Source organism: Xenopus tropicalis, chromosome 1 (assembly GCF_000004195.4).
Source record: "Xenopus tropicalis strain Nigerian chromosome 1, UCB_Xtro_10.0, whole genome shotgun sequence".
Lineage (NCBI taxonomy): Eukaryota > Metazoa > Chordata > Amphibia > Anura > Pipidae > Xenopus > Xenopus tropicalis.
In genome coordinates this window covers 44504038-44520885 of record NC_030677.2, presented here as the reverse complement: position 1 = coordinate 44520885, position 16848 = coordinate 44504038, and the positions used below count along the sequence as shown (strand labels likewise).

The window sequence follows — 16848 nt, the reverse complement described above, 5'->3', positions numbered from 1 at the left end:
AGTCATTTTCTCAAATAACTGCCTGGAAATGCTTTCAGAGCCGCAAGTAATGTGTTCTGTATGCGCCCAGCAGGCTTCCCTGTTGAAAGAGAAGAAGGCAGCCAAGATGGGCACTTTTGTTACATGTTCATGGCTCCGTGTGGTCGAGGAAATGGGAATGACTTTTTAGATGTAGCTACTGATTAATATTTGGGCGCTTAGACACTCTGCACTGAATTCTTAAGACAAAAAGCATTTAACCAGAATCAAGAAAAGAAAGAAAGTCTCAATTGATTCTTTTAAACCTGTTACATTATTTTTATCCTTTTTTCCACAGAGCTTCACAGAGAAATAATAAAAATGTCAGGCTGCACTGTATTAAACTACTGAATGTTTGTCATTTCACAGGATAATGGAAATGCATTATTGCTGTAGTACTAGCCAAGGATTCTTTTCTAGGCAGCCAAACATGGTAATTTTATCTGAAACCTGGCGCTTAAATAATGAATAGTTGCCGCCATTTCAAAATGATAGCCAGGGACACTTAACGGCTGAGTGCCACAACCTGAATATTCATTTTTCCATTGAGAGAGCAGCTGCTGAACCCTAGGTCCAGTCTAAATGACTTCAGCTAGCACCACACAGGGTCATTTGACCACCTGTGAAGAACAGCATGCAGAGAAAAAGCCAATGCAAGCCAATCTGCTTCTTACAGGTTCATTGACAGACATGGTGCTAGCCTGTGGTCGCACACAGCGAATTGCAGCATGAAAATGTATATTTACCCATACCTGAGGGGACAATTAGTATGCCCCCAGATAGAAGTGCAAGAGCTCCTCCCTCATGGTCATACATGGAGCACTTTTGCCCAGGGTAATGATTGCAAACTGCACTTCCTGTCAAATGTAAAATCTGTGAGGTGCAGAGAGCAGCATTATTTGTCACAGGCCTTCCTTGTCCATACCACCTGCCTAAGGACAGCCCTATTGCACCTCTCCCACTCCATAACTTGCACTTCTGAATTACAACCAAGTTATGGGGCCGGAAGGGAAGGGTGCCTGCACAAGTATCTTGCACAGGTATTCACATAAGCTGTATTCTGTTCACTGGGGAATACGGGGTAGAAACCTGCAGCAATTCCAGGACACAGAAAGGCAGTGTGCAAAGTGCAAAAATTACTGATTTGCACACTTTTTTTGCCTTCACATAGGTAAATTATCTCTTAACAGTACAAGAATAATACAATTGCTTCAGTGAATGCTTGTCTAGGGCACAGAGCAGATGATTTAAACCCTTACTTTTTTACTAACCCATTTTCAAAGCAATACTTCTTATTTATAGTTAGTCATATTCGCTATGCCTGTTTTTATCCTTTGGCTCCAAAGTAGTTTCTTTGGGACTTCCAGCCAAAATCTGAAGCTAAGCTGCCACCTTTGTTTGGGTTGTCTTTTTGGAAAAGCTTGGAAATGAATAAATATGTCTAGCTTTTAAATACTTTCCATTACCTTCTCTGATCCTTTTTTTTTTTTTTTGGCTTCCTCGCTGAAATTCTAAATATTGGGGGTTCTGTCAAAGAATTTAGTCCGACTGCCAATGTCATTTTCGCAATATTTTTTATATCCAATGAAACTCTTTATAATTCTGTTTTTCATCTCATAAGATTCTACAGTTTGATGAGATTTTGGCCAACCCATCATTCAGGGAGCAGTTCCGATTATACATGGAGAGGATTGACAAGAGAGCTTTGATCAGTTTTTGGGAGTCTGTGGAATACTTGAAAAATGCAAATAAGGTAAAATCTGAAGGACCTTAGTAATTGTTTCCCCCTTGGAAATGAAGTTGTCACAAAGCATTTTAAATTGTAAAGTTTTCAGGTATGTGGTTAAGTGACCCTTCTTCAATAAATGAAGAAACTACCTACAGTTGGAATAATTAAGAACCATATTTATTATCCAGGAAAGTTGAATTTGTTTTTTAAATTTGTTATTTTACCCCGCAATGTGCAAGGAGTATGCCAACCTGCCTTTCTGCTATTCTAACATAGCAGCCTAATCTGCACGGCAACTGGACTTTTGATATCTTATTTCATAGAATATTTTGTGCGTTTATAAGACTTTGTAGAAACATAATTCATGTTATTATACCTGTAAGTTATTGAGATCATCATTTTTCTATCTAGACCGAAATACCTCAATTAGTTGGTGAAATTTACCAAAATTACTTTGTGGAGAGCAAAGATATCCCTGTAGAGAAACCTCTGTACAAAGAGATCCAGCAAAGCCTCGTTGGCAATAAGGGGACTGAAGTATTTAACAAGATACAGGCCGATGTGTATGAGACCCTGAAGGACCGATATTACCCCTCATTTATTGTCAGTGATTTGTATGACCGGCTCATTCGAAAAGAGGACAACGTCTCCTGCTCGTGTGTCACAGACGATAAGGAGGACGGGGTGAGTCAAATGGAACTTAACTTTTGTAGAGAGCACCTTCAAGCCATTTATGGATTTAGAAAAAAATTAAATGGATGGGAAAATCCATATGCATACGCATTTTCAATGCATGTATTCATACTGCAAAGCCCTCCTGTTAAATACTTCTCATCAGGCAAATGCCCAAGTGCAGCTGACATCTAGGGCCTCATAAGGCTAAACCTATTTCTTTAAATAAACCCGCACTTAAAACTGTAGGTAAATTTTGCCGGGGCAAATTATTTGTTCTTTTTCTACAATAATTAGGTGCAACTTTTGGGCAAATTCTCTTGTTTCAGCAATATTTTGTGCTCTAATGAAAGGTGGGGACAGTCCATTAGACAATTTGCTGTCCAAACTGATTCACTTCAAATACTTCCCTCCACATATGATCCACCTGACAAATCATGATCGCTTGGACATTTAATAGTTGACCAGGTTGAGATTTATATAAACTTATTGGTGGGCTGCATCCAACTCCTTAGTCTGTAGCTAGAGACTAGAGGGCTAGATCCACCAGTAGATGAACAAGTCCCTGACATCATCTTTGGACCTAAAAAGAGTGTTTGGAAGATAAATGTAAAAACCATAATTCAGTAATAAACAAGCGTTCAGTTATACAGAGTTTTATGGATATATAACAAATAATAGACAGAAACCCACAAAAAAGGATTTATAAAGAGTATTTTCTAATTGCTAGGACTTCGTACAAGCTTTAGGTGTCACATGCATGCAGTTGGACTTCATATTATTTGCTTGCTCTGGATAATGGCACGGACTTTGTTTAACGACATGGATCTAAAGATATTCAATGGAATAGATTTGCATTGGAAAATAATTTTCCTGTGAATTCACCTTCAGTGTTTTCCTTTTTATTTTTGTGGGTGTCGGCGTCATGGCGTGTGTTGTGCTCCAGATGCAGGCGTGTGAAGGCAATGAGGAAATCTTGGATGAGTGCAATGGGGGGATCACCGAGCAAGCCAGCTATGCTGTAAATAAACTGCAGCAGCTCACAGACAGGCTGGACTATAAAAGGCAGGCGCTGAACTCCATTATTAATGCACCTAAACCCGACAAGAAGGTACTGGTCCCAGCTGGCAAATACTGATATTATTTGTTGTTAAATAAAGCAAAAGTAAAAAAAAATGTCCTTTTTTACAATTTTGCCTGCAACTGGATATTCCTATGTGTAAAGTCAATGATATTTTGACACGGGAAACTTATTTTTTTTTTTCCGAGTGTTATATGCCATATTTGTTTTAAGCACTTTAATAAAACCTTTTATTTTGTGCTATTGACATTCAAATCTTCCATTAAAAAATGAATAATTTCTCAGTGTTTTTACCTAATGAATGTTCAAGGTATGGTTATTCATGAATGATAAAACTGTGCTGAAAGCCGTGGGATAAGGCAAAGGGACAGATATTACCCGATGTCATGGAAACCACTAGAGTGGGGCATTCTAATGAAAGGCGAATTAAGCAATTAAAATCAGTTTCCATAGTTATTGGTTAACATCGGTCTTTTCAGAATTGTTCTAGTTTTAACCCCTGCTTTGGACATGTAACCAGAGCTGGGTAAATAGAACCTGTGTATAAAAAGTCTTTCTCTAATATTTATTTTCTGTTTAATAGGTTAATATTGATTGTGTAGATTATTATGTGTGCATTTCTACATAGTCACAGGGATATTGCTATGACGCTCTGCATGTCAATATAAATTAGCACCATCTTTATTATATCACGGGGGGTGCTGTTGTTTTTATAGTGGAGGCAGCAATATCTTCCAAGTGGAAACAGAATAGAACAGCAACGTTATTTGAGAGGTAAATTTGTGAATACAATAAAAGGACAACTGAAGACCATAGAAAGGGCTGTCAACCTCAGATAAATCACTGCAATCCAAAGTATGCATCATTTTAATTACTAATGAACTATTTAGTCCACAGGTTTAAGTGTGTTTAGTTTAAAAGAGTGAGGTGGGAAGTTTAGCCACAAGCTCCTGTCAGGTTCCCTTGTTTGTATTTGGGTTGACTGTATATGCTCTTTGGGCATTTTTTGTGATTTGTAAATAAAGGTTTTGGCACTGTATGGGCACAAGTATTTATGGGGACCCCCCCTCCAAACAAACCAGTTGCTTCAGCTGTGCAGCTGATCTCTTTAGTTAACACAGATCTCTTTTTTTTCCTACCAGATTATTTCAAAATTAAAAGAAGAAATTGCCTTAATGGAGAAAGAGCAAAGTGATCTCGATCTTCACATTTCACGAACAGATTTGTGGTGTGAAAATCTTGGGATGTGGCGTGCTGTAATAAACACCAGTCAGGTAAGCTGCATCATGGGGATGCTACTGAGTGAAATATATATATATATAATATATATTGCAGTTGCATTATTGGCTCATACCAGCAAAGAAGCAGAGAATGATATGGGGCAGGGGCAATTCAGCAGGGATCTCAGCCCAGTTCCTTTTTAAAAAACATGTCAATAAACTTTTTTCCATGCTAAGCAATGCCTTGGTATTAAGTAAGAAAATGAGCCCTTCTAGGGTACTACTAAGCCAGGGAGATATATATAAATTTTACATGGTGCTGTAATTGGTTTGGGTACAGGTAATGGAATATAAAAAGGGTGTTTCCCATAGAATATGATTTCTGGGTCCTGCAGCCATCACATTTTAGCCTCGGTTAAAATGTTTCTTTTATCACAACGCCTGGCCGTGGTCATGCTATTTTCTTCCTCTGCTATATAAATGGCTTCTCAGAATTCATTTTCTGCTTCATGGCCCTATGTTTCAGAGGTCAGCTTGTGGAAACTGTCAGGATTGAGAGAGCTTAGTAAGGGCTACCAAAATGGTATTTAATACAATTGCTCTATTTTACTTCGTCTGCTAGATGTCAGAGCATTTATATTGTGATTGAAAATGCCTAGGACTTCACAAGGTAGAGGAGAAGAGCTGGTGTTTGTGCTGCACACACAGTTAGGTACATACCAATCAAAGGTGTTATTCTTGCACATACATTTTTGGCCTTGGATACTTTTATTCATGCTTGGGGTATTTTGGCTGTTTGTTGTTTTTTCCTATGATACATCTTACACTTGCAGAATGTGATGTTTTTTCCCCATTGTGTGTAATGATATTGAATCCTACCTGATACAAACACACATTCTCTATTCATGTTCTTTGCTACCCAATTATTGCTCAGATCATTTTACTGTTTTATCTTGTATGCTTTAGCCCGATATTTCCATGTGTAAACCTTGACTTCCTTGTCCCTAAGCAACAGACTTGTTAACCTGTGTTTGCCCTTTTTTCTTCCGCATCCTATTTGTACAAGGGGCCGTACACACTACAGCATTTCTGTACCATAAAGCAGCATTTCTAACTGAGACCCATTGATGGCAAATACAGTTTTTCATCTCTTTATAGCTAAATCTGCTGCTATGACTATATAGAATATATCAATGGAGCTAGAACTCTGGATTTCAGGAGTCCTGCTTGAATTGTTCTTGTGCCAGTATGTTTGACACTAATATCTACCTAACTAATGAAAAGGGGGGCACAGGAGATCACATGAAATCAACATGGAAACACTTGTCAGGCTGAAACTGTGGTCCAGGTGCGACAACCTCAGACCCTCGGCACAAGGGGCAGGAAACTGTCACGGGCCTATGATTAATGCCCTTACGACATGAAATGAATAGGACATATGGAAACATTGTTTTCGTGACCTTTTTAGATTTGAGTGCCCCATTGCCCACTTTTTTAATTCTCTTATATTTATCATTCATCTCACTGGATCACTTGATTTAATCTGATTTAACATCATATGAGTCCAGGTCTTCTACTTTTAGCACAACCACTTACTTCATAGCTTTTTATTTAACAACATGCAGTATATAAAACAGATACTATTTCAGAAAATGGCACTTTGCTTTTCTAGATACCACTGGAAGCCCTGTTTGAAGGTCAGGGTGAGAGTAAGGACAATGGCACGGATACGCCGACGCTCAGTGTGCCTTTGCTCTAGGTGCTGAATATGAATTTGCCGCCTAGATTTTCTTGAAGCTACAACTGAATTCTTATAAACCAATTTTTTTCTATATCTGTATTGATTTTATAAGCTAAGGGGGGCCTGACCAAAGGTTGGCCCATCAGAGGGAACTCTGGCCTAAGGATGGATCTTCAAGTGGAGCTTAAACTAAAATAAGTTTGGCAGCTGGTTTAGAGGAGCTTGAATGACTGCAGCGATGTATTCTAATTCACTCAGTCTGGTTAAACAACATGCGTTTGAGGAAGACTTTGAGAGGAAGTTAACATGATGAAAGGACAAAGGTCGAAAAAAGAAACACCTGTCCTTGTTCTAAAAATGGTTGACAGTTTTTTCTTAGCATTCGAAACATTGTTATGAGATTTATTATCCAAAATGCTTGGGACCTGGGGTTTTTAGAATAAGGGATGTTTCTGTAATCTGGATCTCCATACCTTTTAATCTACTCAAAACCATTTAAACATATAAATAATAATCCCAGTAGGATTCTTCTGCCACCAATATGGATTCTTGCAGCTTAGTTACCATCAAGTACAAGGTACAATTGCCATTTGTAAATATTAGTAAAAATTTGTATTATCTGGCCTTCCCATAATTTGGAGCTTTCTAGATAACAGGTTTATGGATAAGGGACCCCAAAGCTATATCATACTCCATTTAAAATGTGTAAATATGAAGGTAATGATGTGACATTAACCTTATTGCACCGTTTAATGGAAAATTTGTCAATAGGTTATTTAAGTCATATTGTTAAAAAGAATCAGACGTTTCGGTCCTCGGATCATCCTTGAGAAAGGTCTTATTGAGGACCGAAACGTCGAATTCTTTTTAACAATATGTCTTAAATAAACTTTTGACAAATTTTAAGGGTGTGCCGGCCAATTAATATTTATTGCGATATATATATATAATCTCAGTTAATGTGTTTTAATTCTTTTAAGGTTTCAGAAGAGAATGGAGAACAAATGCCAAGTTACACAGTGTCGGTAAATTTGCCCGACTCTGGAGAATCAGAAAACAGAAACTGGATCGTGCACAGGAAGCTGAGTGAATTCCAGAATCTGCACAGGAAACTCAGTGAGGTACAATCTGTTCTACTGCACAACTGTCTATTCTGCAAATGCCCCTCCTTCTATTGCACCTACAGCTGTCTGTTGGAATATCGCAGTGAGGGGCAGTTATTTGTGCTAAGTGTATGCCCCCCACTGTAACTAAGCAACTGTATTATAACACAATTACCCCTTAATGTACTATACAGAGTGACTGTATTATAAAACAAATAACTGTCCCTTAGTGTAATGTACAGAGTGACTGTATTATAAAACAAATAATTGCTCCTTAGTGTAATGTACAGAGTGGCTGTATTATAAAACAAATAATTGCCCCTTAGTGTAATGTACAGAGTGACTGTATTATAAAACAAACAATTGCCCCTTAGTGTAATGTACAGAGTGACTGTATTATAAAACAAATAATTGCCCCTTAGTGTAATGTACAGAGTGAATGTATTATAAAACAAATAATTGCCCCTTAGTGTAATGTACAGAGTGAATGTATTATAAAACAAACAATTGCCCCTTAGTGTAATGTACAGAGTGGCTATTTTAAAACACCAACAAATAGCTAACATCCAGAGTACGAAGAAACACGGTCCTGCGTCTCATTTTGATTAACTTTTCATGGGCCCATACTCTGTGCTCTCAAGGGGCAGATGTTTGTGTGATTTGTTACCCCAATATAATAAGGGCCGAACCTAAGCCATGAGTACTGGAGCGCTCAGGCTTGTAATGATCTTTTAAGTGTTTGTTACAAGTAATAAAAGCTTGTCTTTTCCTCATAGTAAGGCGTGATGAAGCAAACTAATCCCTGCTGCCTTGACCCACAAGTCACAAAAACCTACTTCAGGCTAGGCTTATTTATATATACATTTATATATGAATCTTCTTCTGCACAATAGTAGCACCATTATACCAAGATGATTGATGAAGGAGCCTCTGACCCCAGTTTAATCAGGTGCTTAGCGGTTCCCAAGAGGCTCAGCATTTCTGTGCCATTAGTTCACATTAGAAACCAAACCTTCTCAGTTCTGTGGTTGTCTCCTTCGGCAGTAATGCTCCCCAACAACCCAATCTCATTGGTAGACTTTAATGTAAATGCATTAGGTGCTCCCTTCACTCCCCTAATGGGCAATAAAAGCACTTGCTGGACTCCCTTTATTCCTAGTCAGTAAATACGGTGTGGGTGGTGAGAGGCAGATTAAAGGGATAAAGTCATGATTTTTATGTGATACTTTTTATTTCTAAATTACACTGTTACGTAGCAAATAATTCACTCCACCGAGGGCCTTGAGTAGAACGGTGCCTGCACTGGCAGTCCTTTATCCAAGAGGGGCAGGCAGGGGAAGATGGCACATAGGCGTCCCTCCTCCTGCCCCCTAACTTGCACGTCAACCTACAGCAAGATCTTGCCCTGTGCAAAGCTACTGTGAATGTGTCGCCACACTGCTCCCCCCGTGTATGGCTGGACCAGGCTTGATCTGTATGGATTCAGGGAGCAGTACCATTTAATTTCTTTAAATGATTTTCTTGCACCTAGACAGCATAATTCTATACATGCATTATTGTTTATGTTAAGCTAAAGATGTTGGTTAAAAGGCTTTGATTAAAAACCTTCTTTCTTTCCCAGTGTTTCCCTTCACTGAAGAAAGTGCAGCTGCCTTCTCTGAGCAAACTTCCTTTTAAGTCCATAGATCAGAAATTTTTGGAGAAGTCCAAGACCCAATTAAATCACTTTTTGCAGGTGAGGCTGAAGGAAGAGAATACATTTCCCTACTAATAGCAGAACTGTGACTATAGTGCCTCCTACTGTATTCTGCCCAGCTGCTGTTAGAAAGGTTACATAGTTACATAGGGTTGAAAAAAGACCAGAGTCCATCAAGTTCAACCCATCCAAGTAAACCCAGCACACACAACCCACACCTACCAATCTATACACTCACATACATAAACTATAAATACAACCACTAGTAGTAACTGTAGATGGTGCTGGAATCTCAGGGTTTTTAAGGGCAGTGTATAAGGGTGTTAGCTGTTGGGTGTAGGGGTTATTTACCAGCCTCTTCCATCATAGTGTTAATGTTATACTTGCTATCATACTCAGATACATTTATACCATATACCTAAATGCCAGGCCTATAAAGTGCAGGAGTGGTGATTCCAGGGGGAGCCAGATGGGCATGTAAGCTCAGGGCTGTCCCTGGGGATACTTACTGGGGCAAGTCTGAGCACTAATCATATACAGATGAAGATTTATTACTGCAAATTGTGTATTCCATGAGTCTTTGCAGAGCTACCCTTTGCTTGTGTTGCTTGACTCTTGAGAGTTTCTAGTCTTTTAATTAAAGTTACAAAATACTGATTGCTCATTTGTAACCAGCACAGTTCTACCTATAAATATGAAAGCTTGATATGTGGGTTAGAGCTACAGTGCCCTCTAATGTGCAAACCTTGTCACAACATAAAGGACATGGAATGTCTCTTTACAAGGTTAAACACACAATTATGTTATTTTGACAAATTTTTAGCTTTGATGTTGCCTATTTTACTTTCCTTCCATTTGAAAGAATACTTCTTAGTTCTTAATAAATCAGAACTTTCATAGGCACTAGTAACACTATACATTGGTACCACTGCTGGGTGCTACCTTTTCCACATGTGGAGAGGGGAGGCATGTAGAGTGGCTAAAATGATGAAAACAGCAGCACTTTGGTTTCTTGAAACTTTACTCAAGTGCCAAAGGCAACGTTTCGGGCTTTAATCCAGCCCTTTATAAAGCCTCTGTAGAGTGGCTGTTCCTTAAGGGTTAAGTGAACTTGTATATCAGACTTGCTGTATGGTACATATGGGGCAATGTCATAAACAAAACAGCCGGCCGCAAAATGCTACTTAACACCATTTCTTACATTACTGCCGTAGTTGCCTAGGGATGTGCTGAATGCAGAATGATGCAATAAAGAAGTTTTGAGGGCCACTAGTTAATTTGCTTAAAATTACCCCAAACCCCCAAACCCTTTCAATGAATGGGATTGTTAAAGACTGAGAAGTCAAATATAATAGTTTGATAAGTTGCACACATGGCAACGTAGAGCTATTTATTGATCACTCCGAAGGCCCCTGACCACCGCTTGATGTAAATGTGTATTGGGAGTTATTGGGGTCACTGGGCCCCCTATATGTCTGCAAGCCCCCTGTAGTCATGGCACTGACCAGCAGGACTACACTGAATAAATAATATAATTATCAATAACGAGTGTTTAAAGATATGATTCCAGTCCACTGCTTTCATTGTTTTTCAGAATCTGCTGACGGATGAGAGGCTGTATCAGAGTGAAGTGCTTTACGCCTTTCTGAGCCCTTCCCCTGAGCACCTGAAAGCCATTGATATACAGGGCAAGAAGTCCTCCTTCTCAATCTCTTCCTTTTTGGAAAGATTTCCAGGGGATTTATTCTCCCACCAAGAGGTAAGTGCAGTTTTTAGAGTTAAATAACTGGGAAATGTAACACCTCAGAACAATGTAACATTTCTCAGAGTGCTGTTCTGAGCACTTTTGCAATAGACTTTAATTTATTCTTAGTTTTGTAAATAGTAACAGTTTTACACTGCTAATATGAGGACTTTTAAACAACAGCGCCTCCTGCTGCTCATTTAAGCCTGCTGGACACAGCAGAAAATAAGGTTAGTGAGAAGGGGAAAGTCTTGTGACATTGCTCTGCTGAAAACTGACCAGAGGGTAAATTATGCTTCTCTACTCCCATTCATTTTCTAAGCATAACAACATCACAAGACTCTTCTTTTCTGTGGACTGTGGCCAGCAGGCTGAAATGAACAGTAGGTGGCACTGTTGTTTCAGAGTGTGTATATATATATATATATATATATATATATTAGTATATATATATATATATATATATATTAGTATATATAATATAGTAGAGAGTAATATTTTGAGATATTATCTTGTTGCTAGGAATCAAATTAACTTAGCAACCTGGGTGTGGTTTAAATGAAAGATTGGTATATGAATAGGAAAGGACCTGAACTGAAGAATAAGTTAACAATAAGAAGGCACATAGTAAAAAAAAAAAAAAAAACCATGAAAAATAAATAATGAAGTTTGAAGAGAAATGGCACGCACTCCTTAGTCCACTAAAAACTTGTCTTTATTGTAGAGATCCTAAAACAAAAAGGACCTTTTTGTTTTAAAGATCTCTACAATAAAGACAAGTTTTTAGTGGACTAAGGAGTGCGTGCCATTTCTCTTCAAACTGATGTTCGCTTAATACCTGGGCCACCACTTGTCTTTGGTGAGTGTGTTTCCCAATAACATTGCCAGGACTGTTTTAAAATCATGTGTTGGAGGTGGTGGGTCCGGGGTTTACACACCCGGACCACATAATTTACGGGGTGAGCTTGTTATCACTTCATTTGCATTTAGCTTTGTAAGATAGCCTGGGGATTATATACACTGAGGCTTGTATACATATATTCCCCCTCCTGTTACCGTAAAAAACTGAGTCACTTAGTATTATTTTTAAAATAAATAATGAAGACCAATAGAAAAGTTGCTTAGAATTGGTTGTTCTGTAACATACTAAAAGTTAACTATAAAGGTGAACCAACCCCTTAAGAAACCACTAATGAGCATGGAACATTCCCCAGTATGACACTTCTGTCTGTCATTTTTTACCCACACCAGATACTTCGTTTAGTTCAGCAATGTAACAAGTGGCATCATAAATGTAACCTAATGCCAGGCTATAGCTGGGGTACTTTTCTATAATTACTTTTTCAAAATCCAGGATGAAACAGAAGAGGACAGTGACCTATCGGACTATGGGGATGACGTTGATGGGAAGAAAGATGCCTTAGCTGAGCCATGTTTCATGCTAATAGTGGAGATTTTTGAACTGCGGGGAAGTAAGTTTCTCAGCTTGCTGAGGGCTATCATCTATCTATATAAAGAGATATATATGCACACTGATTATATTCCTTGTGACTGTGTTTTAAATCTCGTGGGAAATTTCTCATGTTTCACTAAGCCAATAGCGACGCTTCTTCAAGTAACCACCGTTATAAATGATACTGGCGGTTTCCTGTTTATCAAAACATTTAGGATCCCCCTGCAAACACTCCCTGTGATATATTTTTTTTAAAAATTAAACCTTGTCCATGTTGCCCTCCAACATTTTTGTTTACTCAGATTGGCAGTTTACAAAAGATCAAATTGAAATGGAATCCATGCAGCTCTATTATCCCCCCAGTTAACACATTCCTGCTTAAGTCTTTATCACACTGACTTATTTATCAAAGCATTTGCTTCCTTGATTAATGTGCAGTTTGTCAGTCAAACTCCATTCTGTACTATGGGGAGTTTGATGGGGCTTTTCAGGTTAATAACATGAATAACTTGCCCCCTGGGTGGTTAGTTTGTGAAAGACAGGGCCTTGTTTGGCAGGGAAAGGGATGTTCTTTCTGTCTCATTCCCTGTGAGGGAAAGTATAGTGCCACAGGCTTATAAAGATCTGGTGCCCGTAGAACTGCTGGATATGGGAGTCATTTCTAGACTCTACCTGGTCTGGGCAGGCCTAATACCATCTGAACCACGTGACTAATTCTGTCTTTTTCATTGTAGTGTTTAAATGGGTCAGAAAAACTTTAATTGCACTTGTACAAATCACTTTTGGAAGGACCATCAACAAGTGAGTGATGCTGATATTGTTTGCATGCCAACAACTTGCCATAGATAGAGAGATATAGATATGTGTATATTAGATGGAGCAGAATTAAATATAACCTTTAAAAACACTGTTTGTATTACATCGATTCCCCCCTTTATTTTCCAATGGATATATACGAATAGGAGCTACTGCTTTCTTACCAGAATTCTATACAGAACAGGTTCCACAAAGGAATCTATTATACTACATACACACAGGCTCAGATGGTTTGTTTTAATCATTAGATATCTCTGTCTCTCTAATGTCAGTGGTTTAGACCTTAGAATAAAAGGATCCTACCTGGGCAGCCATCTTGTTCCCAATGGCCAATCATTACACACTGCCTCTCAGTATAGCTAATCTGTTGGCAGTAGGCTTAAGATGCAAGACCATACAAGAAAGCACATTATGTGGAACACTGAGATATTATCCCAGCGGGTGCCCTTTCCCTGCCACATCTCAAGGGGCCTTACATTCAATTTCTATAATTTGATTCCTCTCCATCTCCACTCGCTGTACAGTAAATTGCTTTCTCTGTAATTGGCTATTTGCTCAGTTTGGGAAGGAGAATCAGAAGATTACAATTCCCAGAAGCAATAAGGCCGGGCCCTGAAAGCACAAGTGTTATTCTTGTGCCTCTGTAATGATTATTATTATTGTGTGAGAGAAGAGCAGTGCAGCTCTGGAAAGCCACTTATATGTATAACATCCCCACAGGAATGGAACCGCGTGCCATATTTTATATTCACGCACTGGTACCTCTGGGCTTCTTCAGTGGCAACAAATGTTTTAATATTTGGCTTTTACATGTGTGCTAGTGAGCTAGGCAACAACCCGGTTACTGGCAGTGAACCAGCCCGGAAATAATGAAATCCTGGGTAAGAATACAAGAAGCAGCAATGAAGATGGCTTTATTTCCTTTCCCCTGGTCTGACAAACTAGCGCAAATCCAGTTTCTCTTTAGAAGGTAGATCCTTTATGGAAAGAACATAGAGAACAGGTTATTGGGTCTGGCCCTGATCACACCAGGCCACACTCACACACTGCACTAAGACCAGTCCAACTATAGCTGCAACACTTCCAACAAACCCCAGCCCATAATGGCAGCTGCATGTAGCCCACCCTGATTGCGCTGCAGTGTCTGGGTAACCTGTGCCCCAGCCCATGGGGCCCCGGAATAACAGTTCACCCACAATGTATTTGCCTTCTGCACGGATTATTGGAACAGATACATGAAATCACTCTGTTTGTCAGTATATGATTTTGTATAAAAATGGCGTTCCAGGCAGGCAACAATAATGCTGCTTTCTTACTGGTCTCCAATGGCGGAAACAATGTGGAGGGATTTTCTCTTACTGGTCTCCAATGGCGGTACAGTGCAGAGGGATTCTTTCTTACTGGTCTCCAATGGCGGTACAGTGCAGAGGGATTCTTTCTTACTGGTCTCCAATGGTGGTAACAGTGCAGAGGGATTCTTTCTTACTGGTCTCCAATGACTGTACAGTGCAGAGGGATTCTTTCTTACTGGTCTCCAATGGCGGCAACAGTGCAGAGGGATTATTTCTTACTGGTCTCCAGTGGTGGATGTGATTCTAGCAGTAGCATAGGCCTGGGCTCTGCTTCACTGAGACTTTATGTATCAGCTAGCAAAGTAGCAGGGCAGCCATTACTTGCTGCTCAGATCCAGACCTCTCCATCATATGGTATATGAGTTGGAGGAAAAGAGGAACATTGGCTAAAGGCTGCTGTATAACACATTGCACACAGCACAAACATTGGAAAGACTCTGGATTGAGATTGCTGTTGCCTTCAACCCCCCCCCCCCCCCTTCCCAGACACACACTTGTTCAATAAATACATGTTCAACTGGCACATTAAGCCATACTGGATGGAGAGACATAAGTAGTGAGTAGAGCGACCGGTGCCTGACAGACAGACAGACAGACAGATATGAGTCAATGTACACCCACACACATGGCTGCTGGGGCACATGCTGAGGAGTCTCAGGGAGGCTATGCATGTGATAAATCCTTAGGGGGACTCATTTCCTATCACTGCTTTCCATTTAAAGACATCAGAGTGATTTTAATTGTCTTCCCAGAAAGTAATTGCTTTTTCCAGTGAGCAAAGGTCTCCTGACGTGCAGACAAGGCAAAGCCTCACTTGTGGGCTGCACTGCTCTCCATCTTTGGCCCCTGAAGTATTTTTAGGTTCTTTTAATATTTTCTTTAGTGCTGTCTTGGTGGAACCTAGCCATATGCAGGAACATATATGGATCTGCCTCTGGGTTTTGCACCTACTTCATGAAGTGAATTTATTGATAGAGTTGTTATGTACAGCCTGCGTGGGTTCTGTTTCAGCCATGTCCGACCCCCGTTGCTCGTATAAGTAGCATGCAGTCCAGTCTTACAGGGGTTGTTCACCTTTTACATTAACTGTTGGCCAATTCTTAACAACTTAATTGGTCTTCATTATTTATTTTTTATATTTTTCAAATGATATGCCCTCTTCTAATGCTTTCCAACTTTCAAATGGGGGTCACTGATCCAAGCAGCCAAAAAACCATTGCCCTGAGGCCACAATTTTGTTGTTATTGTTACTTTTTTATTATATATTTTTCTGTTCAGGTCCTCTCCTATAAATATATCTGTCTCTCATTCAAGCCACTCTCTGGTTGCTAAGGTAATTTGAACTTTAGCAACCAGATAACTGCTGAAATTCCAAACTGGAGAGCTGCTGAACAAAAAGTGAAATAATTAAAAAAAAAAACAAAACCACACAAATAATAATGAAGACCAACTGCAAATTGTCTCATAGTATTACACTGTACATCATTCTAAACCTGGCCATACACGCACCGATACTATCGTACGAAACCTCGTTTCGTACGATATTCGGTGCGTGTATGGCATGTCGGCGAGTCAACCGATATCGCAGGAACCTGCTGATATCGGACGACTCGCCGATCGGCCAGGTTAGAAAATTTTGATCGGGTGCCATAGAAGGCGCCTGACCAAAATCTGCCGTCGGGGCTGAATCAGCAGAAGGAGGTAGAAATCCTATTGTTTCTACCTCCTTATCTGCTGTTTCAGCCCTGACCGATGGTCGCACGAAACATCGTCAGATCGCCACGTGTATGGCCAGCTTAAAACTCAAAGGTAAGCAACACCTTTAAGATCTAGAGTTCAGTTAAGTCTCCATGGGGTGCTATGTCGGCACAGCTCTTATACTAATTGGCAGACAGTTCTAACCTGCCAGCACAGTGGGAATGCTAAGCTGGAAAGTGATGTGACTTTCTCTTTCCTAAGACAAATCCGTGACACAGTGAATTGGATCTTCAGTGAGCAGATGCTGGTTTACTACATAAATGTGTTCCGAGATGCTTTCTGGCCCAATGGAAAATTAGCTCCTTCGAAAACCTCTAGGACAGAGCTGCAGTGCCAGGAAACCAAACAGAGAGCTCAGCAAAAACTACTTGAAAACATTCCCGGTGAGTGACGCGCCATTCCCATGTGTTCTCCCGCTATGCCTTTCACTTGGTGCCGCCAGCAAGGCTAGGTTTCTTTCCCTGG

At 39.7% G+C, this 16848-nt stretch overlaps 1 protein-coding gene across 3 annotated transcripts in view; it reads left to right on the top strand.

The window, feature by feature from the left end:
- Positions 1-16848, top strand: part of snx25 (sorting nexin 25) — a 94799-nt gene that overhangs the window by 75178 nt on the left and 2773 nt on the right. For 2 of the 3 annotated variants that reach the window (XM_031895428.1, XM_004911182.4), the window contains exons 8-17: positions 1640-1771; positions 2159-2431; positions 3366-3530; positions 4643-4774; positions 7442-7582; positions 9186-9299; positions 10855-11019; positions 12359-12476; positions 13192-13258; positions 16585-16766. In XM_031895428.1, coding sequence (XP_031751288.1) covers positions 1640-1771; positions 2159-2431; positions 3366-3530; positions 4643-4774; positions 7442-7582; positions 9186-9299; positions 10855-11019; positions 12359-12476; positions 13192-13258; positions 16585-16766 — 1489 coding nt within the window. The remainder of the gene's footprint in view (positions 1-1639; positions 1772-2158; positions 2432-3365; positions 3531-4642; positions 4775-7441; positions 7583-9185; positions 9300-10854; positions 11020-12358; positions 12477-13191; positions 13259-16584; positions 16767-16848) is intronic. The other variant, XM_018095719.2, reaches the window with a different exon arrangement.